Source organism: Mugil cephalus, chromosome 8, assembly GCF_022458985.1.
Source record: "Mugil cephalus isolate CIBA_MC_2020 chromosome 8, CIBA_Mcephalus_1.1, whole genome shotgun sequence".
Classification (NCBI taxonomy): domain Eukaryota; kingdom Metazoa; phylum Chordata; class Actinopteri; order Mugiliformes; family Mugilidae; genus Mugil; species Mugil cephalus.
This window is the reverse complement of record NC_061777.1, coordinates 23,165,972-23,193,961: the sequence shown is the minus strand read 5'-3', so window position 1 is coordinate 23,193,961 and position 27,990 is coordinate 23,165,972. Positions and strand designations below refer to the sequence as shown.

Here is a 27,990-nt window from a genome sequence, read left to right as displayed (position 1 = left end):
ACCTGGTAGGCTGTGACTAAATACTGTTTAACTGACACGTGCAAGTGACCTGAGGAATATTTGTTTACTGATTGCCCCCCACCATTTTCTTTTCTTTTTTTAACGTGTGACTTCTGCTGATGAATGATGAAATGGTCACTAACAAGAACATTTTCTTACAATTCAAGTCAAACAGCTGTTTTCCACTTAGACCTACAGTAATTGCTCTAAAGGTTTCCCAAAGATTAGCTGCACTGGTAGAAGGTCATCCTTAAAGGCTGCTAAACGCATAGTGTACATTCATGGATAAAGTGGTCATAGTTTTAAAAAATGAAAAGGGCCATTTGCTGTTCCAGGTACATTCTGGCAGATGTGTGGGCTTTGTTAAGTTGAATAGAGGATTCTTTTTGTAGTACTGAAAGGTCGTCTCCTCTCCTAGCCTCTCGTTTGTCTTACATCTGGCCAGGAATATCATGCGCAGCTGGAGGAGATGCGGGTCTCCATCAGACAGCTGGAGGAAGACTTGTCTGCTGCTCGTCGCCGTAGCGACCTGTATGAGGCTGAACTGAAAGAGTCCCGACAGGCCAGCGAGGAGCTGAAGAGGAAGGCTACGGACTACCAGCACAGGATGCAGAAGGTCCACTCTGTAACTAAAGCCATTTATGACTCAGTGGGGAGAGGGATGGGTTCACAACACATGCAGTCGTCACACGCCGGCTTAAAGGGCTCATTTAATTGTTGGATTTAATTCAATCATGGCTGTGCAGTGGTTAGCGCTGATGCCTCACAGGTTTGAACCCACCAGCTTGCCAGCCATCTTCTACGAGTGCTCCGGCTTCTTCCCACAGTTCAGAGACATACATGTTAGGTTAATTAGTGAATCTACATTGTGATAGATGGAGACCTGTCCAGGGTGTACCCCTGGTTCCAGCCCCCCGCATCGCTCTAGAATATAAAATGTAATAGATAGTGAATTAATTAAATAAAATGTGCAGTCAGTAAATCAGTAATGTAAAATGGTTTGTATGTGTGAGTGAATGTTAGTACAGAGGAGCTCCTGCTCATATCACTCCCTATGAATTCCTCCCCAAACATCAACAGATGAGGTCTTGAGGCCACAATGTGATCATGACATAACATTTTACTTAGTCACTGAGTTTCCTGTATCCTCACAGGCCAAAGAGCAAGGCAAAGCAGAAGTAGAAGAGATGATCAACAAGTTGGAAAAGGTAGTATATCAATTTCGTTGTGATGGAGTTGTGTAAGAAGTAAAGATGTGTTTCTAATGAAGGATGATAGTCTTTACACGTCAAAACAATGTTTTGTTTTGATTTTTTAGACTAATGCAGAGCAGCAGACAAAGATCCAGGAACTCCAGGAAAAGCTTACCAAGGTAGAATTAATAAATCATACTTCTATACTTGTGTTCCAGAGTACAAGGAATATAGCAGCAGCATTTCACACTTTCAGATGAGTGTATAAACTCTGTCTTTACCCTCTTTTTTCCTCTCATCTATCTTTTAAATTGTGGTCTACGTCTGATTAATCATGAGCAATCATCAGATGGGCCGGCCTCACTAGAAAGGAAAGTTTCATTGTAATTATGTTTTTCCAAAAAATGAATAATTTAAATGTCCCATCCATCCTGCGGAGCGTACATGAGGCTGGTGTTCAAGGCCGACTGAGCCCATATTAAGAATAGATCCACTTCTGACCTGTAAAATAATCTGTATGTAATGTGAGTTGACAGTGAGTCATTCTTTGTATTAGACTGGACAGGAGATTCTTGAAAATAGAAGAGGTTGTTATGTGTCATACATAAAATTTAGTTTTATTTATTTTAACCTGAAGGCATTAAAGGCCAGTGCTGAAGCTACTGACCTCCTCCAGAGCATGAGAGTGGCCAAAGAGCGCATGGAACGGGATCTAGAGAGGCTACAGAACAAAGAAGACTCCAGCGACAGCTTACGCAGGCGTCTCCGTGAAACTGAAGTACGTCCACCCTCTGTGCTCACAGACGCTGTACACATCCACACAGTGAAGCTTAGGTTTTGCCTGCTGATATTCTGTGTACCATGTCATTTTATTTTAAGTCTTAAACCTATTTTGTACAAACCGTTCCATAAATAAATCTGGCTTGAGTATCTATAAAGCACTAAGAGCCCATATGTCGTCTTGTAAACACGTTATTGCACCGCCTGAGGAACACTAGTGCTGTAATGGCATGATAGCATGTCAGATAACCTCTGGGTTTTTGAGTTTTGTATTTCATGGTTTGTAATTTTACCCAATCACATTTTTGTGAGTTATACAGAATAGAAATAAAAATAAATGAAAATTATAGACTTTCATTCATATCACACAAGACTCTTGTGTTGCATTCACTGTATTGAGAATATATGTGATCTTTACACAAAAGACAATTATTGTAACTGGTGTAATGAGGGCTTCATATGACGCTGCAGTAGTGTATTAGTTCCAGTGACCCTGTGCTCCTGGATGTGCAGCGATACAGATAAAGACTATTTCAATACACAGCTTTCGTAAATTTCTTATGCATTAACATCTCAAACTCAAACTCACAGCAACATAATTCACAGCTGAAGTGAGACGTTTACATACACCATAGCCAAATAAATTGAAGCTCGGTTTTTCACAACTCCGATGAGTTAAAAATCCCTTTTTTAGGTCAGTCAGGATCGTTATGTTATTTTAAGAAGGTGAAATGTCAAAATATTAGTGAAGAGAAAGATTTATTTCAGCTTTTATTTATTTCCTCACATTTCCAGTGGGTCACACATTTACATAAACTTAGCATTTGGTAGCATTGCCTTTAAATTTAACTTGGGTTTGATGTTTCAGGTAGTTTTCCACAAGCTTCTTACTGTAAGTTGCTCATTCCTCCTGGCAGAACTGCTCTAGCTGAGGCAGGTCTACAGGTCTACTTGCCCACAAATCTTCTGCTGGATTACGGCCATTTTACCACAGCAGTGTCATTGTAGATTTGGAAGATCCATTTGCAGCCAGGCTTTATTCTCTGTTCTTTATTCCATTTTGTGAAGTGTAATAGTACCTCCTGCGTCAAAGCTCCCGCACAACATGATTCTTTCATCAGACCTGATGACGATATCATCTACAGATCTTTGTCCTAATGTGTAGTTGCAAACTGTAGTCTGTTTTTAGGGCGCTTTTGAAGTAGTGGCTTCTTCCTCGCTAACCTAAGACAAATTTAACTGTGGCTCTAGATGTTTTTGTGCCTATTTCCTCCCTTGTCTTCACAATGTCCCTCGCTGTTGTTCTAGAATTTATTTGTACTTATCTGTAAACAATTGTTGGAAATAACACTAATAATACTTCCAACCTCAGATGTATATACAGTATTTATATCAAATACATAGACTGAATGTAGAAGTGTACAGCTCCATCTGTTAATAGTTAGACATAGGAAAGACTTTATTTTGATGGTGGTTGGTAATAATAGAAGTTACTTTTAATAGGAGAGACAAGGAAGAAAATATGTACAGGGTCAAAGTTACACAGGTCCAAAGACATCACACGCTGCCTCACACGTATGCAAATGAGCTATTTGGAACCATTGTGAGGAACCAGGAATAATGGGATATAAACACTGAAGTGGGGGATCACTGACAAGCCAAATATCAGCTACAGTATACCGTCACACCTTCCTACCTCCAACCTAATTACCATTCCTGCGTGTGTGTTGTGTTATGTTGTCTAAATATCAAAAGCACTGTTTATCTGACATTGCATTGTAAAAAACAAAAGAGCAAAAAAAAAGGTTTTATCGGTTTTGTGCTCATTATTTCCAGGATGGTAGGAAGACTCTTGAGAACCAGGTGAAAAGGCTGGAGATTGTCGAGCGCCGGGAGACTAAACTGAAGGATGAGATTCAGAGCAAGGCCCAGCAGATTCAGCAGATGGCAGATAAGATTCTGGTAACCCACCTTTCATCTCTGGTGCGGAGCAAAAATAATCAGAGGAGGTGTGAGATAAACATAGCTCATTGTCACTGTTGCAGAGGAAGTGAAATTTTACATAAGAAATCTGAAAATCCTCAGGTTTATCATATCTTCCTGGGTGATTTTGTGCATCAGCTGTTGTTTTCAAGGTGACCATAATTCATTTTACATAATAAAATCATTTTAAAAACTCCCACACAGCTATGATACAACCACGCATGTACTTCCAATTAGTTTGCCTTATTAGTGTGGGCGTTAGCAGGCTGTGCTTGAGTGACATCTCTCTCTCACTTAGTTTTGTGGAACCTGCTAGGTGGGACAAATGACACCATTATCCCTCCAGTATCACTGCATAGAATTTGGTAACATCATTTATACCCTGAACCTCTGCTGCCGGCTTCAGCCTGATCACATGTCTATTAGTGATAAGTAACTGTGTAGGTCGGTAAACTAAAGTTTTCTGTAGCTAACCTCTACTTTGATTATCATAGACTCTATATAAAGATGGATGAGATGTCTCCACTTCCTCTCATTGGCCAAAATTAGGCTTAAAGTCTATAAAAATGACACTGTCACGTGCAACAGCATGACGAGAACTACATGAAATGTCAGAAACTAACTTTGGGGAAAATGGATTTAAGGTGTACTTGATGTTTTAGTTTGATTCATGACGCATCAGCTAACATAGAGGGGCCACCACAGGGAGCGTTTGAGGAGTCATTGTGTCTTCTATACAACACTATGACACTCACCATTACAATGTCTAAGTAGCACTAATACACTCACAGAGAAAAGGGACTCGTATTTCTTCATACTTAAATGACATAAATAAATGTTTAATACATTTTATGTGATTGTGCTTCTGCTTTTATACATCGCATGGATGTGTGTATGTATCTGTACTTGTAAGCACTGCTTTGTGTTGGTAAGATGATTGAATTTCTTACAGGCTGCACCACAATCATCATAGCCTCCGAGCTGAGCCAAATAAAAGCTCGTTATAATTGTATTTCAAAACAGGATGTGGGATATTAGCAGCAGGTAGCATCACTGATTGTGATTAGTGATTTCCTTCAGAGTGCCTCTGGCTTATCATAAATTTATGAGTCGTATTTGGGAAGACAAAATGATTTATTCATTACCCATATACAAAAAAAAATTAGTTAGGAAGTGGTTTTGGCTAATTTTAGGCTTTCTGAGCTCGACCACTGCGTCGTGGTGTTAACATGCCTGTTTGTATTTTTGAGTAGGAGTTGGAAGAGAATCTGCGAGAGACCCAGTCCACAGCCCAGCGGTTGGACACTCATCTGAAACAGAAGGAGAAGCTGTATGAAGACAAGATAAAGGTTACATTTCCAAATACATAAACACACTCACATATGCAGAAAACAACAGGAAGCTCAGTGCTGTGTTTGGTCTTGCTTTAACTGGGTGAGTTGTAGCTGTAGTCTGTGCTCGGGAGATGTGCAGTATGTCATTTTCACACCGTTCTCTGTCCTGTTAAGTGATATCCTGGTTATGGTTCTGTGGGCTGCGTGGCATTGAGCAGGTGCTGGAGGCCCAGATGAAGGCGGACATGGCTGATAAGGAGATGCTGGAGTCCAGTCAGAGCAAATATGAGGAGGAGGTGCGGGAAAAATGCAGCATCATCAGTGAACAGAAGGCGGTAAGAAGTGACCAGCTTGGAAACAGCACTATTTCAGGCTCATTTTAACATTTATCACACTGACATAGATTTCATGTTTGGGATAATATTATTGTACAAAGCACAAAAAAAGAGACCTTGAATGCAATTTCATTTTAAAGTATTATGTTCTGTTGTCTGCAATTCCCATTCAGACCATAAACGCTATGGACTCAAAGATGAACAGCCTGGAGCAGAGGATTGCTGAGCTGTCTGAGGCCAACAAACTGGCAGCCAACAGCAGCATCTACACCCAGAAAAACATGTATGCACTTGTACACAAAATGTTATTCTGCCTGACCAGAAAAAAAAAAAAAAAAAAAAAAAAAAAATATATATATATATAATATATATATATATATATATATTATATATATATATATATAAAAGCCTTTATAACTTCTTGTCCAGTTGAAAGCTGTTTGCTTTTATGCCAAATACCAAGGCTCATGTCTGGTTTAAGGGGAAATAATAAAGATCATATAATAATACCTGGAAGTTGGTGTATACCATCCAATTAAACATGTTGCTTGTGTTGATGTTGGTCTTGTCAGGAAAGCCCAGGAGGAAATGATCTCAGAGCTTCGCCAGCAGAAGTTCTACTTGGAGTCTCAGGCCGGCAAGTTGGAGGCCCAGAATGCCAAACTGGAGGAGCACCTTGAGAAAATGAGTCAGCAAGAGCAAAGCAATAAGAGCCGTGTACTGGAGCTGGAAACCAGGCTCAGAGAGGTAACGAGATTCATTTACCCGTCCCAATTATTTCTTTCTGTCCATCCCAGTCATTTTGTTTTCAATTACATGTTATTTAAAGTAAATACTTTGGCGTATTCAAGCAGAGAGCCTAAGAGAGAATGATTTTAAATGTGAAATAGATAACACATTTGTGTCGGATCTGGCTTCAAATAGCAGAAACAAACCTATGTTTAATTGCTGAGTGTATGTTAGGAGAGTATACAATTATAGTGCACCCTGATCCCACGTGGAAGTATACATAGCATATAAAATGAGACGATTTACAATACATATGCTCTGTAGTAGTTCAGAAAATTCATTTTATAGGCTTTAAATCACGCAACTGTGTTGTTACAAGTATTACTTGCTGCTTTTGTTTGAGATTCAGCAGAAAGGAGCAGCACAAATACTGGAGGCAGGCGAAGTTTCATGTGTAATGCGTTCTCATCCCTGTGGAAAGCTGTGTCATGTTAGCCTGTCTCTGACTTCTCTGCGCAGTGAATCACCTTCTCCACCCCTTGATCCTGAATGCGCTCTTTCTGTCTTGCCTTTGTAGATTGGGTTGGAGAATGAAGAACAAAAGCTGGAAATTAAACGGCAGGTGTCAGAGCTGACACTGTCACTGCAAGAACGTGAATCTCAGATCAGCAACCTGCAGGCGGCTCGCCATGCTCTGGAGAGCCAGCTACAGCAGGCCAAGACTGAGCTGGAGGAAACCACTGCAGAGGCCGAGGAAGAGATCACTGTGCTCAGGGTAAAAGAGGGAGAGAGAGAAAAATAAACTAATGATGACGTCTTTGATGTTATATAATTTAGGCATTGAGAACTTGTCTATCTTGTCACCCCTCATAGGCACATAGGGATGAGATACAACGCAAGTTTGATGCCTTGAGAGACAGCTGTGCGGTAAGATGCTCATTCTTTCTATTTTTTCCCCCTTTCTGCCTTTCCACTAATAGACAGCTCTTCCAGCTCTGACACACAACTTTAAGCAGCCATGTTTCAGTCTGAATGTGTTTCTTAGATTAACTGGCCCTCGTTAAAAGATCATTTGTTTCCTTGTAACTTTAAAAATCCTCTCATCTTCCACGTTGTTTTCTTATGGAAATACATTAATAATGTCTTAGTTTTGCATCAGAGCTAAACACTCTCCTCCAGGGCTGGCCTGATTGTGAATCTGTGGTCAAAGTTAAAGTCACTGTTGAAACTGTGCTCGAGTTTTAATCATTGTCTGTCGTATTATTAATTTCCTTGTCTGGTAGGTTTCACCAGGCCTTGATATATCCAAAAGATAAGCTTATATAAAGTAGCTTCTTCACTTCTGAGCTACTTGAATGAGGATCAGATCATCTTTACGAAAGCTTTCAGCTTTGTTTTTTGAGTATTTGCTTCCTGGTGGCCATTTTTCACATCATCATGTTAAATTTGGGGTGAACCATTCTAATCTCGAAACTTGTGTCTGTCTTGATGCCCATAAATAGGCAAGCTTCTCAACACAAGTGATGGTAATAATCAGTTCTTTTTTTTGTTCACTTCAAAAACTTCCATCACTCTCACTTTACCAGTAACGGCCACCAACTTGCTTACCATGACTTACTTTGCCACCGGTGTCTCGTCTTCGTTGACCCGGCCTTCTTGCTCTCAGCTACAGTTCAGTCATTGTTCATTAGCTTCAGCTCAGAGGATCCCCTTTGGATTGTATTAAACTCAAGTCCCCTTCCTTAGGCTGCTTAGGTTCCCCATAATGTCAGAAACAACAGATCTTCAATTAAGCCCTGTCTCAGTCAGTCAAGCAGGGGTCATCGTTAGGCTGATCATTAGGCTTGTCAGGGAAGCCTACATAACAGCAGGGAGTTACCATTACAGTCAAGAGTCTCCCAGTAGAAAACAAGCTGGTATTTAGTGAAGTTAAAAAGGCTGAAAGAAATGTTCACTTGGAAGACTGTCATTCTTCATTCATAGATATTGGTCTCTAATGGTTCACAGACTCATGAACATCACCTAGGAACACAATGTCCAAGTCCACACAATGACTGAATTATCCAGGGGACATTAAATGTGTGTAATTGCATGTGTCAGGACAGATATTTACTTCATAATAAGACAGTATGGGATGGTGCAGCCCTGGCCCACTAACCTTGTATGCTGAATGTATGCTGGCATGTTTAAAAGATTTGAAAACATTTAAATTCATAAATGCCATGAATAAATACGAAGACCATCTTCCTTTATCCCATTGCCCTACTTTTGAGATCCTCCCACATGCAAACTGTTCAGAAATCAGTGTCCATAGATTCCGCTGGCCAGTGTTCAGGCGAACACGGCCAAATTTTGCAATAAGCCGAGCTTGAAATGCCACTCTATTTTCTGCTCTGCTAAGATTGTGGTGATGGTCCAGAGATGGTGTTTAGTCTGTTTTTAGAACATTCTGGACCACAGTAAAATATCTTGTCGGCCAAATTGCTGGTAAATTTTGTAAGGTCTCCAGTGAATTGTTCATCATTAGCGATTTTTGACACCAACTGACACCTTAATCTCAGTTTTACTGCTCCATCCAGGCAATTTTTAGCTGGTGTGACTGAAGAAACGCTGACACTGCCAGTGTGTCCAAGTATTTTGTACTATGGGAGCGTTGTAGACTGTGTTACATCTAAGTGCCACTAGATAAGTTTGATAGTATAATGATGATTTGAGTAAAGTAAACTAATTTTCATGTTCAAGAAACCAGTTTGAAATAATTTTAGCTTTGTGACATGGTGCATTTTCCTGCTGGAAGTAACAGTCAGAAGAGTGTGAGGAGTGTTCAATGAAATATCCCCAGCACTGTTACACCCCCCAGGGCAGCCTGAACTGATACAAGGCAGGATGGATCCATGCTTTCATCCTGTTTACACAACTTTCTGACCCCAACATCCAAATGCTGCTGCAGAAATTCAGCAGGAGTAGAACTAGATGTGGTCTTCTGCTGCTGTGATATCATCTTCTTCAAGGTTTTATGTGTTCAGAGATGCTCTTCTGCGTACCTCACTTGTAACGTGTTTATTTCAAATCCTACTGATGGTTTTATGGGAAAATCAGAGTGAATCAGCAGTTTCTGAAATACTCCAACCAACCTGCTCGGCACCAGCAACCATGCCACCATTTAAAGTCACTTAAATCAGCTTTGTTACCTATTCTGATTGTGAGTTTGAACGTCAGCCACATCCTGACCATGAGTAGATTGGACAGGCGTACATAGTAAAGTGGCCAGTGGTTGCATATTACAGTTTAATCCATATCAGTCACCGATATCTAGGAATGAAAGACTTTAACACAAAGTGATTACATTTACATGGAGACACATTCTACATTGCTTATTTCCGAGAAAGAAGATGTTCCTCAGTATTTTGTACCCTGAGTGTAAATGTTTTCTTATGAGTCAAAGAAACATCATGACACCAACAATCTTCACCAGTAGCATCGAGCACTTTGCGTTCAGCAGTGTTCAAGATCCAGAGAATGTGTTTTACTTGAACTCTTCATGTTGCGGCATAGATTGGGTCGGCAGGTGAGTAGAATAAACCTAGAAGGTTGCCAGATCACCGCTGCATCCGTTCTACTGATGACGTCCTGCCCCTCCTTAAGAATTTAGTTGCTGCTGCTGTCAGTCCCCTGTCTCGAGGAAGCAGAAGCACCGAGTCAGTACGGAAAAAGACAGCTAATTCATGTACTTAAAAGCTTTTCCTCTTTCCCCTGCCACCTTGAAGTTCTGCGTACTACACATGTTCATATAAGAGCTAAGAACAAGGCATCTTCTCCTAAGTCTCATTTCCCTACACTGTTCACAGTAGTCATGGCTGATCAGGGGAACAGGCAGATGCTGATGAAATGATTAGCCTGCTCCCTGCTCTGAATACTACTTGGGTTGAACAAGTAGCCTAGATATCAGGCCAAAATGATTGTATCATTATATAACAACCCAGAAATCTGCCTCTTGTAATAATGCAGCTGTAGAGTTTAGACTGTGTAAGTCTTTTATGCCAGGGAGCGATAATAGGAGCAGCATGTGCACCATGTCAGAAAGACATCTGGGGTGTGAATTATAAAGTTGCTGCTACTGACTATACATTCATATAAAATAAGCTTTTATACAGCAGGTGCTCACCTAAGTATACGTGCTGCTGGTCATTACCAAAACAGGAATAGGCAACCCTAAGTTTTCTCAGCCTGTACCGTTGAAGTATTATTAACTACATATCCACAGCAGGTTGACGAGTTCACATTGACTGAGCAGTGAATAAAAGCCACTGCATCCCTGACACTCACAGGTGATCACAGACCTGGAGGAGCAGCTGACCACACTGACTCAGGAGAACGCTGAGCTGAACCGCCAGAACTTCTACTTGTCCAAGCAGCTGGACGAGGCCTCTGATGAGAGAGAAGATCGTCTGCAGCTCAGTCAGGATGTGGACAGGCTGCGTCGAGAGGTGGCCGACCGTGAAATGCACCTAAACAACCAGAAACAGGTATCTGGCCGCTGGGGATCGTGTTCAGGTCAATCGTTATTTAAATATATAACATTTCTTTCTCATAAGGACATTTTGCCGGACCAGAAATAGAAGAATAGATAAGAAGAGATATAAAAGGTTATTGATCCAGAAGTGCAGTGTGTGTATTACAGCATCAAGGCTAGAAACAGGACAAAACACAAGTCTGATAGGAAATAACAAGATAAAAATAAAGTAATATAACAGAATGTTAGTATTTTTTTCAATAAACTAAAGTGAAAACAACTTGCGCTACATGTAGTGAAGGTGCATTGCTCAATGTGGACATTGTACATATTGTGAATACTGACAGCAGCTCCATGGGACATACAACCAGACGTGTTGTTGGTCCTTAAGGAGTGGAGAAAATGTTGGTGGGTCTGACTGCTGTTGGTACAGAGTACCTCCAGTAGCATCCTTCTTGTTCTATGGGTGCAGCAGGTCCATCCACCTCGTCCACTGAGGACTGACCAGGATGGATCCGGCCCTCTGTGTCGACTTGTCCAGTCCAGTCAATATTGTATCTGTAGGATTCCAGACTATACAAGCCATCTCTGCTGTTACAATTTCGAATAATATTTAGAGCGAGTTTATTCTTTTCTTTTTTAATTTTTCTTTGTTGACTCTCCTGGGAAAAGTCTTTCTGTGCTTTAACTCATCCCTTGGCGCAGTGGGCCTCCACCAGTGCAGCCCCTAGGAAGCAGTTTGTGGGTTTGTTTGGGAGAGTTTCCTCAAGGCACCTCAGCGATGATGGACATGTTTCATAGCCGCCTCTCTAACCATTACTCCATATCTCCCCCCATACATGTGGGTCCATGTCGTGTTACAGTAGGTTATGTGATACACAACCATGGTGCAAAGACAGAAATAAATTTATTTGCAAGGGAACTCCACAGTGCATCTTTAAATGCACTGTAACAGAACGCTATAATCATACCCAACAGGATCCTGTAAGAGCTGCTTTGATTTTAAAGCCCAGTTATTTCTATTTGAAAGCTGACGCAGAGGTTTGTCAGACAGACAGTCAGAGGAGGTATACAAATCAGATAGCAGGCAAAAAACAAAGACTAGTGAGCACTTCAGTGCTGTGTCTATACAACTTCAAGCTGAAATGATAAATGACAGCTGGGTCTAAAATGACCAGTTTACTGAGAGTCAATAACAAGAAGCAGATAAGAGAGGAAGAAAAACAGAAAATCAGTCTTCCATTAATTTCTTCTAAAAAACAAAAACAAAACAAACAGCTGACCTTTCAACCCAGACTGTTAGACTCAGTCACAGTAGTTACCTCTCAGTCAATATGTCACCACTATAGTATTGTCAAATTTATGCTTGAAACTGTTGCAAAATGCCAACTGTCATTTCCTAAGACTCTGGTATTTCTTCTTCTGGTTCAGGTTCCTTCCACCTCTCCCACCTCCCACTCCTCACAGCCAGACACCAGGTTTTAACTGCAACACTTGTGACAGATGACCTAGACAGCTCCCCCATCTCTGACAGTGTTAAGCGTAAATCAGGCAGCAGAAGCTCAGGGATCATTCCGCTATTATTGTGCGTTGTGCGCTGGATTCAGTGAGAACGAAAAGCGAGAGAGAGAAGAGGCTGTGTGATGTGTGCGCGGCCCCTGTGGGTGGATCTGTGTGTGGGTGTCCAGTAGCGCACTCAGTCCTGCCGGTTGTGTAACCAGCGATGGAAGTCATAGACGAGGGATGGGGCGGTGTGGGAGGGATGTGTCATCCCCATCACTCCCAGGTCGTGTCAGCTGTGGAAGCGTTGGACTTCAGAGGGCCGTGGTGTTGCTGCAGCACCGGCAGAGGCTATATTTGTCTCCCAGTGCTTTGTCTGTTGCAGCGTATTGTTGTAAGACATGAAACATAGCTCTTTTGTGTAGACCTTGTGAAAAACATAGAAAAGCATTGTGTGTCCAAACGTGTAAATGCTGACGCTGGAAACGGTTTTAAAGCTATTATTTAATCCCAACGCACACAAAGACTTATTGTGAGTTACTTGTCAAAATGTTATATGATTTCTTGTCTAAATGTTTGTGTATCAGAACCTTGAGACACTGAAGACCACGTGCACCATGTTGGAGGAGCAGGTTCTGGAGCTTGAGACGCTTAACGACGAGCTGCTGGAAAAGGAGAGACAGTGGGATGCCTGGAGGACAACGCTGGAGGAGGAGAAGAGCCAGGCTGAGAGGAGGACCAGGGAGATCCAGAGACTGCTGGACACCGAGAAACAGAGCAGGTCAACGTCAAAGACGGACAGGGAGCGTCTCTATAACTAAAACATTCGCAGTTTTGGGTCATGTTTTGTTACTTTTTTTATCCATAGTCCGTGCTGCACTGGCCCAATGATGTAATATTGTTTTAAGAAAGGTCCATGAGTTTCTTTTTTTGACAGTGGTAAAAAAACGTTTCTCTTGCTATCAGTGTTGGATCTGGCTGCCTCCGCCTACACACGCTGAACGCAACAGGTTTTTGCATATTCTCCAGGGTTTGTCAAAGGGTATTCTGGGAAATATATGAAATTATTTTCTGAGCTGATGTAGGCAGGGTAGGGTGATAAAAAATATGAGAACATGATGTTTCCTTTAAACCCTAGAACCACAACTTTACACTTAAAAAGCCGTTGGCTGGCAACTCCCTTCTTGCAAGAGTATGTACATGACTGGAACATTACACTGACTTCAAGTAATAACTGTTTATGCATCAGCCTGTAGAAACATAAACCGTGTAAAGACTATTAACATAGAGGCAGAAAATAACTAGTGTAAACAATGGTTTTACTTTTTGCCTTAGGCTCCGTGCAGAGCAGCGCAGCTCTGAGTCTCGCCAAGCAGTGGAACAGGCAGTGAAGGAGCACAAAGCTGAGATCCTGGCCCTGCAGCAGGCCCTCAAAGACCAGAAACTCAAAGCTGAGAGCCTTGCAGACACTGTAAGCATTTTCATACGGCTGAATGACTGTTTACTTAGGTCTGGTTAGCTGATGCTACAACAATGTCTTCCTGTTTTAATTCAAGTTGAATGATCTGGAGAAGAAGCATGCCATGTTGGAGATGAACGCTCGCAGTTTGCAGCAGAAGCTGGAGAGCGAGAGGGATCTGAAGCAGAGACTTCTGGAGGAGGTAAAGCAGTAGAAAATGTCAAACTGTGCCAAAAGGTTTAGCTGGTGCTAACGCCGGAAGCAGTCCCTCGTAAGACGTGTCAAAGTCACGGATGGTGATGTAACATCTGGTTTTCCTCCGCAGCAAGAGAAACTGCAGCAGCAGATGGATGCTCAGAAGACCCACATATTCCGCCTGACACAGGGGCTGCAAGACGCTCTGGACCAAACCGACCTGCTGAAAACTGAGAGGACTGATCTGGAGTACCAGTTAGAGAACATCCAGGTGCTGCTACACACATACACATGGGAAAAAAGACTTACACAGAGATTTTAGACATTATGGAAACATGTATGCTTGGTGGAGTGGAAGTAAATCTTTGTGTCATTTTCAGTTGCGTTTCTCCCCCCAACTGTTCTGAGCCACATTAATGCATGCATGAACCTGCTTACACACACACACACACACACTACCCAAAACATACTCCCACCCCACCCCTTCTCTCTGTCTCTCTGTCACCCTCTCTGTGTGAAGTGAAGTACTTGAGGAGAAATTCATGGCGGTAGTGATGTTCACTTAGCTCCACCTGCAGGCTGTATACTCTCATGAGAAGGTGAAAATGGAGGGGACCATCACCCAGCAGACCAAGCTCATAGACTTCCTCCAGTCCCAGGCCCACGGTGGCTCCAAGAAGAAAAAGGTCAGAATTTAGTCAGTTTAAATGTTGTTCCTTCACACAGCTGCAGTGTTTTTGAAAATCTCAGAAAATGACTGTGCCAATTTGTACCTTTATAAATATTTTGGCATTAGACAATACATTTGTAATTTGAGCTATGTTATGTTTTGTACACCAATCAGCCACAACCTTAAAGCCACTAAGCAAAGTGAAAAACATTCAGGGTTTCGTTACTATGTAATGTTCCTACTTTGATTTTTCTGACCATCTAAACAGACCAAGCACAACCGCATGGCAACAGCAAGGGGCTGTTCCTGGCATTTTGTTTCCATGTGTTCCCCAGTTAAGCGATGCACATGCCTCCAGCCACCTTCATGATGCAAAATAAAGTGTGATTCATCAGACCGGGCCACTTTGTTCTATTGTTCCATGGTTCAGTTCTGATGCCCACTGGCTCATTTTAGGCTCCTCCTTTAGCGGACAGAGGTCAGCACGGACATCCTGACTAAGTCTGCTGGATCATACCCTGCCAACCAACCTCACTCCCCATGTGCATCAATGAGCCATGGCCCTGTCACTGGTTCGCCTATTTTCCTTCCTTGAATTATTATTTTCCTCCACTTTTAAATGATACCAACCACTGCAGACCGGGAGCACCACACACAAGAGTTGCAGATTTGGAGAAGCTCCGAGCCAGTCATCTAGCCCAGTGGTTCCAGTGGGTGCACCAGAACTTGTCTGATCTGAGCTCAACATCAGTTTTCACCTGTTTCACCAGATATTAACCAGTATTGTGTGTTTCTCTCTACATGTACAATATGCAGGGCTTAAACTATTCCAGCACCGTGCAGGATCTCCGGTGTGTGCCGTATGATTGCGATTAAAAAAAAGAGACTAACATGACTAGCCAATCAGAAGCTTGGTTGATCCAGTTGCATCTGATGCTGCATTCAAGACAACTTGGGAAAAAATGATCTCTGAGTTGACAAACTCAGAAATTACTGTTTCCAAAATAAAGAAATAGCTGCTGAGCATATTTTAATGTTCAGCAAATGGTAAAAATATAACAAACATATTATTTCCCCTTCGAGTTAACCTGTAACATTAACGGTATGATATTGCAAGTCTCTTATTGATGAGTTGGAATACAAAATTTCAGAGTTGTCATGAAGGCATCATCTAAGTCACCGTTTTTTCACTGAAGTCTCTTGTCATAAAGATGGAGTGGGCATTTAAATGAAGCTAGGACAATGTGTCCTAACAAATAAAGGAAAAACAAATAATAAAAATAATAATAATAATGATAACTAATATTAAATGTTAGGATGTATATTTTGTAATTTAGCATTAGAATATGATCTACAGTGTTTTATATAAATGGAATGCTAGTCGGATAATTCCTTGAATTAAGTAACCCCCGGCCCCAGAATAAATTCAGGCTGTACAGGTTGGTCCTCTATTTTGAAAATACTGAATGCAACTGGGCTGAATAAGTGAATGAACACCTTGACTTTCGGGCTCACATTCTCTGTACGCGTTTACCTGTGTGTGTCTCAGGGTCTGTTTGGACGTCGTCGGGAGGACCTGTTGGCTGCCATGGCTGCTCAGGCCCAGGCTCAGGGTCAGAGTCAGAGTCAGGGCCAAGTTTCCCCTGTGCCCCCCATCCAGCCGGTGCCTCTGCAGTACAGCGACATGAAGGTAGCTCTGGACAAAGAGCGAGCTCGTTGCTCCGAGCTGGAAGATGCTCTGCAGAAAATGAGAGCAGAGCTGCGAAATCTGAGAGAAGAAGGTCAGGGCGCCTTACAGCAATTAATTAACCTTTAATACTCACTATTTGCTAAGATTAGAAATTTACAACTATATTTCAACTAATCGGTTTGGACATGTGCAAACCCCACTGTAAAAAGGCCGCTACATCGACATAACCTGAAAGGCTCCTCAGGAAGTATAAACTGCTCCAAATCCAAACAGTTTTCTGCTGCACACAGGAACAAGCATCTTAGTTTTTGGAGAAATGTCCTCTGGTCTGATGAAACAAAATCTGAATTGTTTGGCTAATGACCAACGTCATGCCAACTGTGAAGCACAGCAGTAGCAGCATCATGTCGTGGTTGAGTTTTGCTGCAAGAGGGACTGCTGCATTTCATCTGTACATGATAATAATGTTTAATGGAATGATTTGCTCAATGTATTTATGTTTAGATGTTTAGAAAACAACACAATTGAAGCTAATAAGTTATTTCTATCCCAGCACTCCAGTATAAGGATCATGGCAGTTCTGCAAACCCCCCCTCAGCACGGCAGCAGATTATCATGTCTGCCATGGTGAAGTCTCCGGACCACCAGCAGGGCCCGGCCAACCTGGCACCCTCCAGCTCTGGACGCAGGAAGGAGACTCCGACACCTGAGGGTGAGTGCAGTGCCTCTGGTTACTGCAGACACACTGGACACATACAGGCAGGCGTAGGATAATTTATGAAGCTTTTACTATCCTTTTTCCACACACCTTTCAGAGAGAAGGAGGGTCACTTTTGAAAGTAAGTCGTCCAAACCCGTGGTTTCTGCAGTTTGGTCTCTTATCTCCTTTCTCCTTTTGCCACATCCACATCTTTGACAGGCCAGATTTTAAAAGCTTTGCACTTTTATAAATTGTCATATCCCACCAGGTTTATCAGGTGAGGTGAAAAAAAAAAAAAAAATTGGTGCAAAGCTTTAGAAATCTGAAGCATTTTATCTTGGTTGCTGAAGCTTAGATAATCTGATTTGCAGAACACCTGCTCTGTTCTTTAACTCACTACAATCCCACCTGAACTCCATATCATATGAAGAGATCTGTGCATGATGTGGAGTTCTGTATTAAAAACTCTGCAATGCACTGAGTGACCTTTACTACCCACTGGCTGAAATAAAGGTATTATCCAGTCAACATTTTCTTCCCACAAAAGAGTCGTCAAAATGAGTGACGAGTTAATTTTAATCTTGAGTCACTGATTCTTGCAAAGAAAGCTGGTGACTGTGACAGCAACACAAAGTAAAACAAAACATTAGGAATAATAAGATCCCAGAGCGAAGTCAGGAAAAGGACCATAATTCATCATAACGGACTGAGTTGCCTGCGATAATTTGCTCGTTTTGTCAGAAACAAGTCTGAATAAGAATAAGTAGACTCTTGTGTTCAAGTTGTTTAGACACGTACGTCATGACGACCACAAGCCCCTCTTCTCATTTCACACTTCCTCCAGTTGTTTCCTGGCCTCCTCATGCTGTACTCCCTCCCACACGAGACGTGAGTAGAGGACGAAAAGGACTGCAACAGGGATTTTTAAGCCACGTCAGTTAAATATGAACTGTGGCCCAGCTTGTCTTCTGTTATCATCTACTGCTGTATTCTCTGAGCTCTCAGATCGGTGTGACAGCAGGGAGAAGTATCGCTACCGATTTCCTGAATTGAAGAATAAAAACCAGAATGTTTCCAATGATTTTCTTAAACTCAGACCATGACAATTTTGTACACTACATTTACAGTTCTGTTCTCTGCATTTCTGAGTACCAACATTTGATCGATATTGGCCACAGGTGGAGGTGATTACGTGTTGGTGCTGGCAACACAGTCTTGAAACTTCCTGGATAATGCCTTTAAACTTCAGCAGAGAGTAGCCACAAGAAAAAGGATTGATTAAAGCAGTTTTTCTTTCCAAGCATTTTCATCTTCAGAATTTCCTTGCACATGCATTTTGCTAAATGGTACTTTTGGATATTTTTTATTTTTTTTGTGTTAACCTGATGTGATACATGGTATGGCATGATGCACTGTAGTGATGGATGTACCTGACAGAGTGAGACATGCTGGAGCTGCCTGCCCTCACTGTGTCCCCTGACTGTATTCAGAGTATAGCCGGCGCCTGAAGGACAGTCAGAGGGACAGAGAGAGGGAGAGAGAGAGAGTGGTACACCACAACACGCCTCACCGGTTCACAGTGGGACTCAACATGAGAGCTGCCAAGTGCACTGTGTGCTTGGATACTGTGCACTTTGGTCGTCAGGCGGCCACTTGTCTTGGTGAGTTACAGATGAGTTCGTAAGGAAACACCTGAAACTAATGATCCACATATTAACCGATACACATTTTAATCTCTCATACATAAAAACAAACTTTAAACTGTGTTTTTCCTTTTTCTTTGTCTTTTTTTTTTTGAGTTTTCTTGAAGATGATTCACCCTCATCCAAGTGGCTTCTTGAGTTATACAACTGGTGTGGAGTTTAGGTTTTTATAAGCAACATCTGTTGGTGGTGCACACCTGGAACACATGAGACAACCAGACATGAATGGATGACATGGATGTTTTTCAGATTAACTTGTCCTGATTGTTCACAGTTAAGAGGTGTTCTTAGTGGCCAGAAAATCCAGACTGAAGGTGTGAGTGGTAGCAAAGCATTTTAGGGATAGATGATAAGACTGTGGGCATTAATCAGTACCAAGTACAGGAAGTTTGGACTTGGTATGTACAACTTTTATTCTCAACGGGATGACACCTGTGAAATGCTTCTGGGATTTGTGCCTGTACCAATTTCAAATAAGTTACCTCCCAGTGCTTCCTTGATAAAACGGGTGGGTCAAGTGGCCATCTGGGTATTTGGACTGTACTTGGTGAGATGTGTACTTTTAAATCGAACAATACTCAGGCAGCTATTGACATTTCACAAGAACTGACAAGAAAGCAAATTGAAAAACGTCCTGATGCTGATAAACAATGTTTTAGTCCCCCTCCCTTTTTCAGAAAGGGTTTGGCAGTTTGACCCTTTACTCCTATTGAAACCATCAGTCTTCTGTGTTTCTGTACTTGGCTTCAAGAACTGAAGACAAACTTGGACGAGTAGTGAAAGGTCTTCAAGAAAACTTTTGCTATGTCAGAGCCTCCATCTTCTTGTCTTAAATGGTCGGGGAGAAACGTCAGAATCTTGTGACACTTTGCTCATTCTTTAACAATGCTCTTTCTCCTCAGAGTGTCACGCTTTGTGTCACCCGAAATGCTCCCCCTGCCTTCCAGCCACATGTGGCATGTCCAGCGACTGCTCCCTGCATCTGTCTGAAGGGCTGTGTCGAGACAAAGGCAGCGCTGCAGGTCAACAGCTCAAAGAGGCCAGCGGACACATGCACCTGGAGGGCTGGATGAAACTGCCCAGGTTTGTTTTTCTGTAACAGCGACACTTTACTGGGCGCTGATCGTACATGCGTTTACGTGTTCCCCACATTAACTGGCAAAACAACAGATTTGTTTTCATTTCCATGGCCTGCACCATTTTTGTCTACATTATTACACTGACTGACACGTTGTTCAAGTAAACGTGCATCTTAGCAAAGCCTGTGGTGGTTTGTCTCGTGAGCACGTGTCGGGAGACGGACCTTAAAATCCCTCCTGGACTGACTAATACATTTTACAAGAAATGGAAGGAACCAAACACAGAACACACAGCACAGGCAGAATAAAATAGAAAGTCTGATGAGGAGTCCAAACAAAAGATTTCTGGACTATACATCCCACACAAGAAGCTGATGAGATAATAGGTGGGACTACTGGGGGAGGAGAGCACAGACTGAAGACATGACACTAACAGGAAGACATATCCGGGTCAACAGACGCAGCTGCCTCAAAGCTCCATGTGTGCTCACCGTGGATGTAGAGGTCAAAGTGTGAACAAACAAACAGAATATTCAAACAGAAGTAAAAAGAGAAGCTTAGTGATCACATTCAGAGCACGTGGAATTAATATTTAGATAAATGAGGGTTAAAACAATGTCGATCAAGAACACTGAAGTCATTCAGGAGGCACTGCTTCATCATGCTCTTGAACAAAGGTTACTTCCTGTGAAGACTGTTGGATCCATGTAATCATCTGCTGTGTGCATCACTTGCAGGAATGGGAAACGTGGCCAGGGCTGGGAGAGAAAATACGTTGTTCTGGACGGGACTAAGGTGTCCGTCTATGAGATAGAGCCCAGAGAAGGTTGCATTTCCATCTGGCAGCATATTCACTAAAATCCATAGATGTGTATATTGGAGAAGCTAAATACCAATTTCTCGGTGGTGTGTTTGTGTTTCTTAGACTCAGTGAAACCACTGGAGGAGTTTGACTTGTGTCTGTCAGATGGAGAGGTGGTGGTTCATGGAGCAGTGGGAGCGTCTGAACTCCCAAACACCGGCAAGTCAGGTAGGTATAAAGTCTACGGGTCAGCCTCTAACAGTCAGTTTCACTATTTCTGTTATTTAAACCAATCCAATATCCTGTGATCATACAGCTGAATCACCAGTCATGAGGATCTAATCTTAATGTACCTAATGAACTGGCAGTTGTATGTATTTCATCTCCACATGTGTAACATTATTTAAAATTTCTGCAACTTCCTGCAGTTTAAGAAATGAGATGCTAATAAAGAAAACAGGCCAATTAAGAAAACATCTTCATTAATTTGCCAACACACATGCTCCAAATACTCACAGCAGATCCAGAAATGCAATGCAACTAGAGCAACGGCAACGACAATGGAAATGTTTTCAGGGCAATGAAAAGGTTCAGAATAGATAGCAGTTCCTTCGCTCTGCAAACGAATCGTTTATTTCATCAGGCTATTTTAATTGGCAAGCTAATAATGGGCAAAAGGCCTTTAAGGAGTAACTGGGAAAGTTAAAGAAAACAAACTTACATTTCACTTCTGTTCCAACACCACAGTAGCACACGTCAACAACTTCAAGAGTCCTTTGAACAACAAGAACAGCCACGTTCACAACAATCCGGGGTCCTCATGGGACGTTTCCGTTGTTTGTTTGCATTGCGTTCCTGTGAGCGCCTGCTTTATGCGTGTTGTCACATTGATAAGGACCTTCTCTCAGGTTGCAGTGTGTTTAACCGAGATGTTTTTGTCACATCCGCCTCACCTTCCCTGTGTGTCAGATGTTCCCTACGTCCTGAAGCTGGAGTCTCGCTGCCACGCCCCCTGCTGGCCCGGTCAGGCTATTTACTTCATGGCTCCCAGTTTCCCAGACAAGCAGCGTTGGGTGGCTGTGATGGAGTCGGTGGTGGCTGCGGGCAGAGCCTCGCGGGAGAAGGCAGAGGCCGACGCAGTGAGTATCTCTGGAGCAGCCGAGGGGCAGCCGAGCGTGCGCCCTGACGTCTGCTGACTCAAGTCATAAACCGTTACGACGGCGGTCACAGGCGACTGCCCTGTCTGTGCCTGTAGTCCTGAACTGGATGTTGACCTGAGTGGGGGGTTACTCACAAGAGGCAGATTTACCCTTGTTTTATGATTCAAAGTTTAATGGATAACCCCACGGTTTCACTTATATGTGTCATTAATTGTCCCCTTCTTCTCTCCTCTTCTCTTTCTCTCTTCTTTCCGTGTCTTTCTCACCCATCGTTTGTTGCTTTTTCATCGTGCCACACTGTATGTCCGGTATATGGGCGTGTTTTGTTGATTTGCTCCATTGGGTTTCATTGCACACATAGGCTGCTGTGTCCAAAAGACAAATGGTTCTGTCTCCTCTGGTCCAGGTAAAGAGTCACAAACACGTAGACACACGTACACATAAAGCACATCCCACATGAGGCACGCAACAGTGCATGTGTCTGTCACTGTGTTAATAATCACCTCCCTCCCCCTGTGCTCACCTCACCTGCTGTGATCACTCCTCACTTTCACTGTCCTCTGCTACATCCTCTGAAACAGTTCAAACATTTTACGAAACAGTCCTTCCCTGCGTGTCCTCTTTTAGAACCACGATACACAAACGCCCACCAAGATGTCTGATCGTGTGTGGGTTGATCCTGTGCGGCTGTCTCGTCCAGAGCGCCAGGGATCAGACCGCGGGTTTTTACCCGCTCGTGTACTCGTCCGTGTTTTTACCCCTCCGCCCCCCCGTGCACACTCTCCTGAGACTGGGACTCAAGTCACTGGACTCAGACTGAGCTGAGAGACTTTGTGTAGAAAATCTACAGGTGTACAAGGATCCAGTTGACTGTGGCACCTGTTAAAATGACTTGAAACTAGTGTTTTCTTCATCTCTTTTGCCAACATGATGACAAACGTGCCCATTTTTTAAATATAAATCTCAATTCTCTGCCAAAGAATCAGTCAAAACATTAAAACCAGGTAGCTAATGTTGTCATGGTCTCTTTTAGCCAAAAAAAAAAAAAAGTTTCTGACTCATTTGGAATTGGATGCTGGTGTCCTTTGGTGTCACCACGAAGTTGGTAGTCGATTTAGTAGAGGGGGCTCTATAGATACAATATCAGTAACAATGTAACAATGAAGACTTGAATCAGGACTGACTGACTAACTTGTGACTTGGTCCCACCTCTGACACTGTGAACCTGCACCAAAGTCCTCCAGCCGTCCAGCCCCCTCCGTCCTGCTCCTCTGCTGCCTCCCCTGACGTCACGTTGAGGTGTGATACAGTCGCTCTTACTGTTATCATTGTTATTGTATCTCCCTGCTCTTTCAGAAGCTGCTGGGAAACTCTCTCCTGAAGCTGGAGGGAGATGACAGGCTGGACATTAACTGCACCCTTCCTCTCACAGATCAGGTACCAGTGCAGACCAGTCCATGCGCCCGGACATAGTTTTAGTTCATTCCTTCATTTGAGCACTTAAAATGACCAAAAGTGATTGAAGGAATCTAAATATCTGAAGGATCATGCAGCAGACGCTTGAGTCTTACTACCAACATTTGACTCATCCTAGCATTAGTAATTCAGATGTATGTGTGCTGCAGATTGTGCTGGTGGGTTCTGAAGAGGGGCTGTATGCACTGAATGTCATCAAGAACTCCCTCACTCACATCCCTGGCCTAGGATCAGTCTTCCAGATCCACATCATCAAAGAGCAGGAGAAACTGCTGATGATTGTTGGTAAGATGTCCAGCTTCAAATCATCTTCAACCACGACAGCTACTAGAAATCATTGACACACTGCAATTATTATGCACAATAACTGTAAGTGTGATACATCCTGTCGCGTGGCGTGATGACTAAGAAGTGAATAATGTTCTTTGTCCGGGCACATCATCTATGTGTTATGTCTTCGTGTGCTCCAGGGGATGAGAGAGCGCTGTGCCTGGTGGAGATTAAGAGGGTCAAGCAGTCTCTGGCTCAGTCCCACCTGCCCAGCCAGTCTGAATTGGCCCCGTACATCTTTGAGACAGTGAAAGGTTGCCATCTGTTTGCTGCTGGGAGAGTAGGTCGTCCCCTCCTCTCAGAAAACAGTGATGAAGCCGCTGAGCGACGAGCGGTGGATTGACGGCTGCGTTTCTCTTTGCAGATAGACAACGGGCCTTGTATATGCGCGGCGATGCCAAACAAAATAACCATCCTTCGCTACAATGACAACCTCAACAAGTACTGCATTCGTAAGGTGAGTGTGACCTGCCAGCCAAAACATTACGACCACTGGTCAAGGGAATGACGCTGATTGTGTTGTTGTCATGGAACCTGTCAGTGAGTGGGATGTATTAGGCAGCAAGTGAATATTTTATCCTCAGATTTGAGTCTTTGAAGAGGGACATACTGTGACTGTGGGTAGAAGACTGGGTCAGAACATCTCCAAACCTGCAGCTCTTGTGGTGTGGTCAGAGTGTGCAGCGTCAGTATCTATCAATAGTGTTCCAAGGAAGGAAGGGCAGTGAACAGCAGCAGTTTGTTTGTACTGTGTTTGTGGCTCCAGACCAGTCGGGGTGTCAGTGCTGACCCCTGTCTCTATATGTCCCTGGACATGTGAGCTTCAGAACTCAGGTGTGTCGCCAGGATGGGACAGAGATAACTGTGTGGGAAAAGTGTGATGCTTTTGGAAATGTTCTGTTACTTTGATGATACCCGCTAAAACCTCTTTCAGGCTCTTTATGTCATATTTCTCTTGACAAGTTCAAGGCGTTGACTCGGCCTACACGTTCCTCAGATCTCAATTAAATCGAGCATCTGAGGGATGTTCTGTAAAAACTAGTCTGATCCATGGGGACCACACCTCCCAACATTAAAGGACCTACTGCTCACATCTTGGTAGCACAGAATACAGGTCTACTGGAGTCCACGCCTCAATGGATCAGGGCTGTTTAGGTGAAAAAGGATCTAAACATTATTAAGTCATAATAAGTCATAATGTTATGGTTGTGTAGAGTGGGCTATAGGGGAAACTTTATGTTGCAGTCAAGTCCAGTGGGCTTAAAATAATTGGAAAACACAATAAAATGTAATGCCGGAGTTTATGTGAATTAATTAAATAAGCTGTGAAAAGCTCTGTAAAGTATTTTTTTTCGTAGATAAAAGGAATAACAGATTTCAAATGAGTTCTTTTACCTTCATAAAGGTAATAGTCATTCACTCACCTCCAAATCCTTCACGTCACAGGAGATTGAAACTCTGGAGCCGTGCAGCTGCATCCACCTGACCAGCTACAGCATCATCATCGGCACCAACAAGTTCTACGAGATTGAAATGAAGCAGTTTGTGCTTGAGGGTAAGGACGCAAGTGAAGTAGCTCCCTCTCAGCTTCACTAGCCAGGGTCCTGACTTATTTAACCCCAGGAGTGTGTTTGGTGCAAAGTGAAATGCAAAAATGCACAAATCCTTTAACCGCTTCGTCCTCTCGCAGAATTCTTGGACAAGAACGACGTGTCTCTGGCCTCGGCGGTGTTCGCAGCCTCGTCTCACAGCTTCCCCATCGCCATCATGCAGGTGGCCAGCAGCATGCAGAAGGAGGAGTACCTTCTGTGTTTCCACGGTGAGCTCAGGAGCTGATCACATGTCAATCCTGTCGCGTGTTCTGGATGAGAAAGAAGTAAACGTTGTCTCTGTGGCAGAGTTCGGCGTGTTTGTGGACATGTACGGACGAAGAAGCCGCACCGACGAAATCAAATGGAGCCGCCTGCCCCTGTCCTTTGGTATTGCTCTTTCCTCAGATAAGTATTAAATGAAGGAGAAGAATAACTTATTTTTGTCATTATCATGATGTCTGATTGCGCCGTTGTCTTCTGACGCAGCCTACAGAGAGCCCTACCTGTTTGTCACCTACTTCAACTCCCTGGACGTCATTGAAGTTCAGGGACACGCCACTGTCTGGTGAGACATAACTGTTTGGATCAAATTAGAAACTTTTTTTCCTCTATTTTTTCTGTTTTCTGTAGTTCCCATATGATTGTACTTGTTTTCAGTCCTACAGTGCTGGCCCACCTGGACATCCCAAACCCCCGCTACCTGGGCCCAGCCATCTCCTCCGGGGCCATTTACCTGGCCTCCTCCTACCAGAACAAACTGCGGGTCATCTGCTGTAAGGGAAGTCTGATCAGAGAGTCCGGAGAGCTGCAGAGAACCGGCTCCAGTCGAGGGTCAGCTGGATTTAAATCGCACTAAAAGAGCCAGTGATGAGTGGTTACTTTCAGCGGATGGGCCGACAGCGCCCTCTGCTGGAAATGTGCAGCAGTTTTCCTCCTCGAGTTTTTTGTCCTCTGTCAGAAACTGATCCTGTTTGCTTCTCTCTGCTGTGTCCCCTACAGTAGTCCCAGTAAGCGATGCCCGCCCACATACTCAGAGCACATCACCAAGCGTTTGACCTCGGGCCCCGGCAGCCACGACGGCCTGCACCGGGAGCCGAGCACCCCTCACCGCTACCGCGAGGGCCGCACCGAGTTCAGAAGAGACAAGTCCCCGGCCCGACCTCTGGACAGGGAGAAGTCTCCTGGGAGGGTGCTGGACAGTCGCAGGGAGAGGTCTCCGGGGAGGTTCGGGGACAGCACCCGACTCCATGCTGGGTCTGTCCGAACGCAGCTCGCCCCGGTTAACAAGGTATGTGGGTGACAATGCAGGAGAACAACTTCAGGTTCACCTTCACTTCGGTTGGTCCTCTACTGCCCACACATATGTAAACTACTGGAAATCCTTTGTTACTGTGAACACCCACAGCATCCTGCTGCTGTGAATACTCATCATTCCAGACGTGTAATTTATCCGCCCCTGAAAATAGTCCTCAAAAAATACAATAGGTACTCCTGTTAGAGTTAAAGCTGCTGTGGCCTGATGTAGGATTTTATTCAAGATGCTCAGGTTAAATAAAGTTTATGATCTTTGCCCTCATTCTTGACTTGCAGGTGTGGGATCAGTCATCAGTGTGAATCCAGATCAACGCTGCTCCTGCCTGACAAGAGGCTGAAGAGAAAACCACGAGGAACCCTCAATACACTCTGAGTGCAAGCACACAAACTCTCTCACACACACACACACACACACACACACATCCTCTTGCCTGTACATAGTGCACTCTCTCAACAACACACAGAACCTGCAAAGGGAGACGTCTCCTGTGACAATCCTCTTTTCTGACTCGTGCTTTCATGGGAGTTAATCCCGCAGTGGTTTTGTTGGCAGGGAACCTTCGCCGACCCAAGAAGAGCGACAAAATCTACTTTATAATATACAGCCAGATTGTAAATATTGCCGTCTGAGTTTTTATAGATAAAGGGAATAGTCGGCTGGTGAAGCCATGTCTATTTTTTTTAAATAGTTAGTTTCTAAAGATGTTGCAGGGAGATTAACGATGTCGCCCAGTTAAGAAAAACAAGCTAGAATGGGAAACATTGAATTAAATCCTGGAGAGAACGAGCTCTGAGGAGGCGACACTTTGCACATGAGATTGGATTTGAACATCTTTCTTTGGATCACATGTACGGTCGTCTACATAGCCTTTGATATAGAATTGCATATGATTGCTTTATTGACCGTCGTCGTCCGGCCACACTTAACGATTATTAAGCAAAGTTTTTTTTTGTTTTTTTGCTCCAAGTGTTCCTTGTGTTTTTTTTTTGTTTTTTTTTGCAAGATAAAGAAACACTCAGCTCTGCCTCTGCTGCCGGACGTCGTGCGGTCAGGCTGGCTGAAACCGCCTCAGCTTGATCTTAGTCCGCCGCCGCCGCCACCGCCGCCGCCGCTGCTGCTGCTGATTATGGTACAGATGTCCTGTTTCTGTGCAGTGATATGAAGTCTAGTAACCGTCAGGGGTCGTCACTTCTTTCTGGTGTTGTTTCTTTAGAGGCAGTAAGACCACCTCCATTTGTCACATCGGTGAGCATGACTAACTTAGAGCAGCACCTGACGCTTTTCGATCTCCTTTCTCTTGGTTGTTCCTTTTCTGTCATGTACTCACTTGAATAAGTAGACATTGATGTTTGACGGTAACTTTCTTGGTTTTTAGAGATATGTATATCAGTACACGCATTAAACATGATTGAAGTGTCCGGGTTTTATTTTCTTCCTTGTGTGCAGCTAGAA

The 27,990-nt window shown here is 43.3% G+C and overlaps 1 protein-coding gene across 9 annotated transcripts in view; it reads left to right on the top strand.

Annotated features, from left to right (window-relative positions):
- Positions 1-27,956, top strand: part of LOC125012713 (citron Rho-interacting kinase) — a 40,117-nt gene extending 12,161 nt beyond the window's left edge. For 2 of the 9 annotated variants that reach the window (XM_047592808.1, XM_047592809.1), the window contains exons 5-41: positions 446-625; positions 1,155-1,208; positions 1,319-1,372; positions 1,831-1,971; positions 3,810-3,935; positions 5,210-5,305; positions 5,509-5,625; positions 5,799-5,908; positions 6,198-6,372; positions 6,932-7,129; positions 7,228-7,281; positions 10,683-10,880; positions 12,955-13,148; positions 13,703-13,838; positions 13,924-14,028; positions 14,152-14,292; positions 14,588-14,707; positions 16,241-16,472; positions 16,935-17,093; positions 17,197-17,220; positions 18,572-18,742; positions 19,687-19,867; positions 20,601-20,689; positions 20,789-20,893; positions 21,635-21,804; positions 22,187-22,231; positions 23,182-23,262; positions 23,451-23,586; positions 23,772-23,911; positions 23,996-24,088; positions 25,078-25,186; positions 25,322-25,450; positions 25,530-25,610; positions 25,710-25,788; positions 25,881-26,054; positions 26,223-26,511; positions 26,814-27,956. In XM_047592808.1, coding sequence (XP_047448764.1) covers positions 446-625; positions 1,155-1,208; positions 1,319-1,372; positions 1,831-1,971; positions 3,810-3,935; positions 5,210-5,305; positions 5,509-5,625; positions 5,799-5,908; positions 6,198-6,372; positions 6,932-7,129; positions 7,228-7,281; positions 10,683-10,880; positions 12,955-13,148; positions 13,703-13,838; positions 13,924-14,028; positions 14,152-14,292; positions 14,588-14,707; positions 16,241-16,472; positions 16,935-17,093; positions 17,197-17,220; positions 18,572-18,742; positions 19,687-19,867; positions 20,601-20,689; positions 20,789-20,893; positions 21,635-21,804; positions 22,187-22,231; positions 23,182-23,262; positions 23,451-23,586; positions 23,772-23,911; positions 23,996-24,088; positions 25,078-25,186; positions 25,322-25,450; positions 25,530-25,610; positions 25,710-25,788; positions 25,881-26,054; positions 26,223-26,511; positions 26,814-26,837 — 4,710 coding nt within the window. In that variant the 3' untranslated portion in view covers positions 26,838-27,956. The remainder of the gene's footprint in view (positions 1-445; positions 626-1,154; positions 1,209-1,318; positions 1,373-1,830; positions 1,972-3,809; positions 3,936-5,209; positions 5,306-5,508; positions 5,626-5,798; positions 5,909-6,197; positions 6,373-6,931; positions 7,130-7,227; positions 7,282-10,682; positions 10,881-12,954; positions 13,149-13,702; positions 13,839-13,923; positions 14,029-14,151; positions 14,293-14,587; positions 14,708-16,240; positions 16,473-16,934; positions 17,094-17,196; positions 17,221-18,571; positions 18,743-19,686; positions 19,868-20,600; positions 20,690-20,788; positions 20,894-21,634; positions 21,805-22,186; positions 22,232-23,181; positions 23,263-23,450; positions 23,587-23,771; positions 23,912-23,995; positions 24,089-25,077; positions 25,187-25,321; positions 25,451-25,529; positions 25,611-25,709; positions 25,789-25,880; positions 26,055-26,222; positions 26,512-26,813) is intronic. The other 7 variants (XM_047592813.1, XM_047592810.1, XM_047592812.1 and 4 more) reach the window with 7 other exon arrangements.
- Positions 27,957-27,990: the final 34 nt, after the last annotated feature.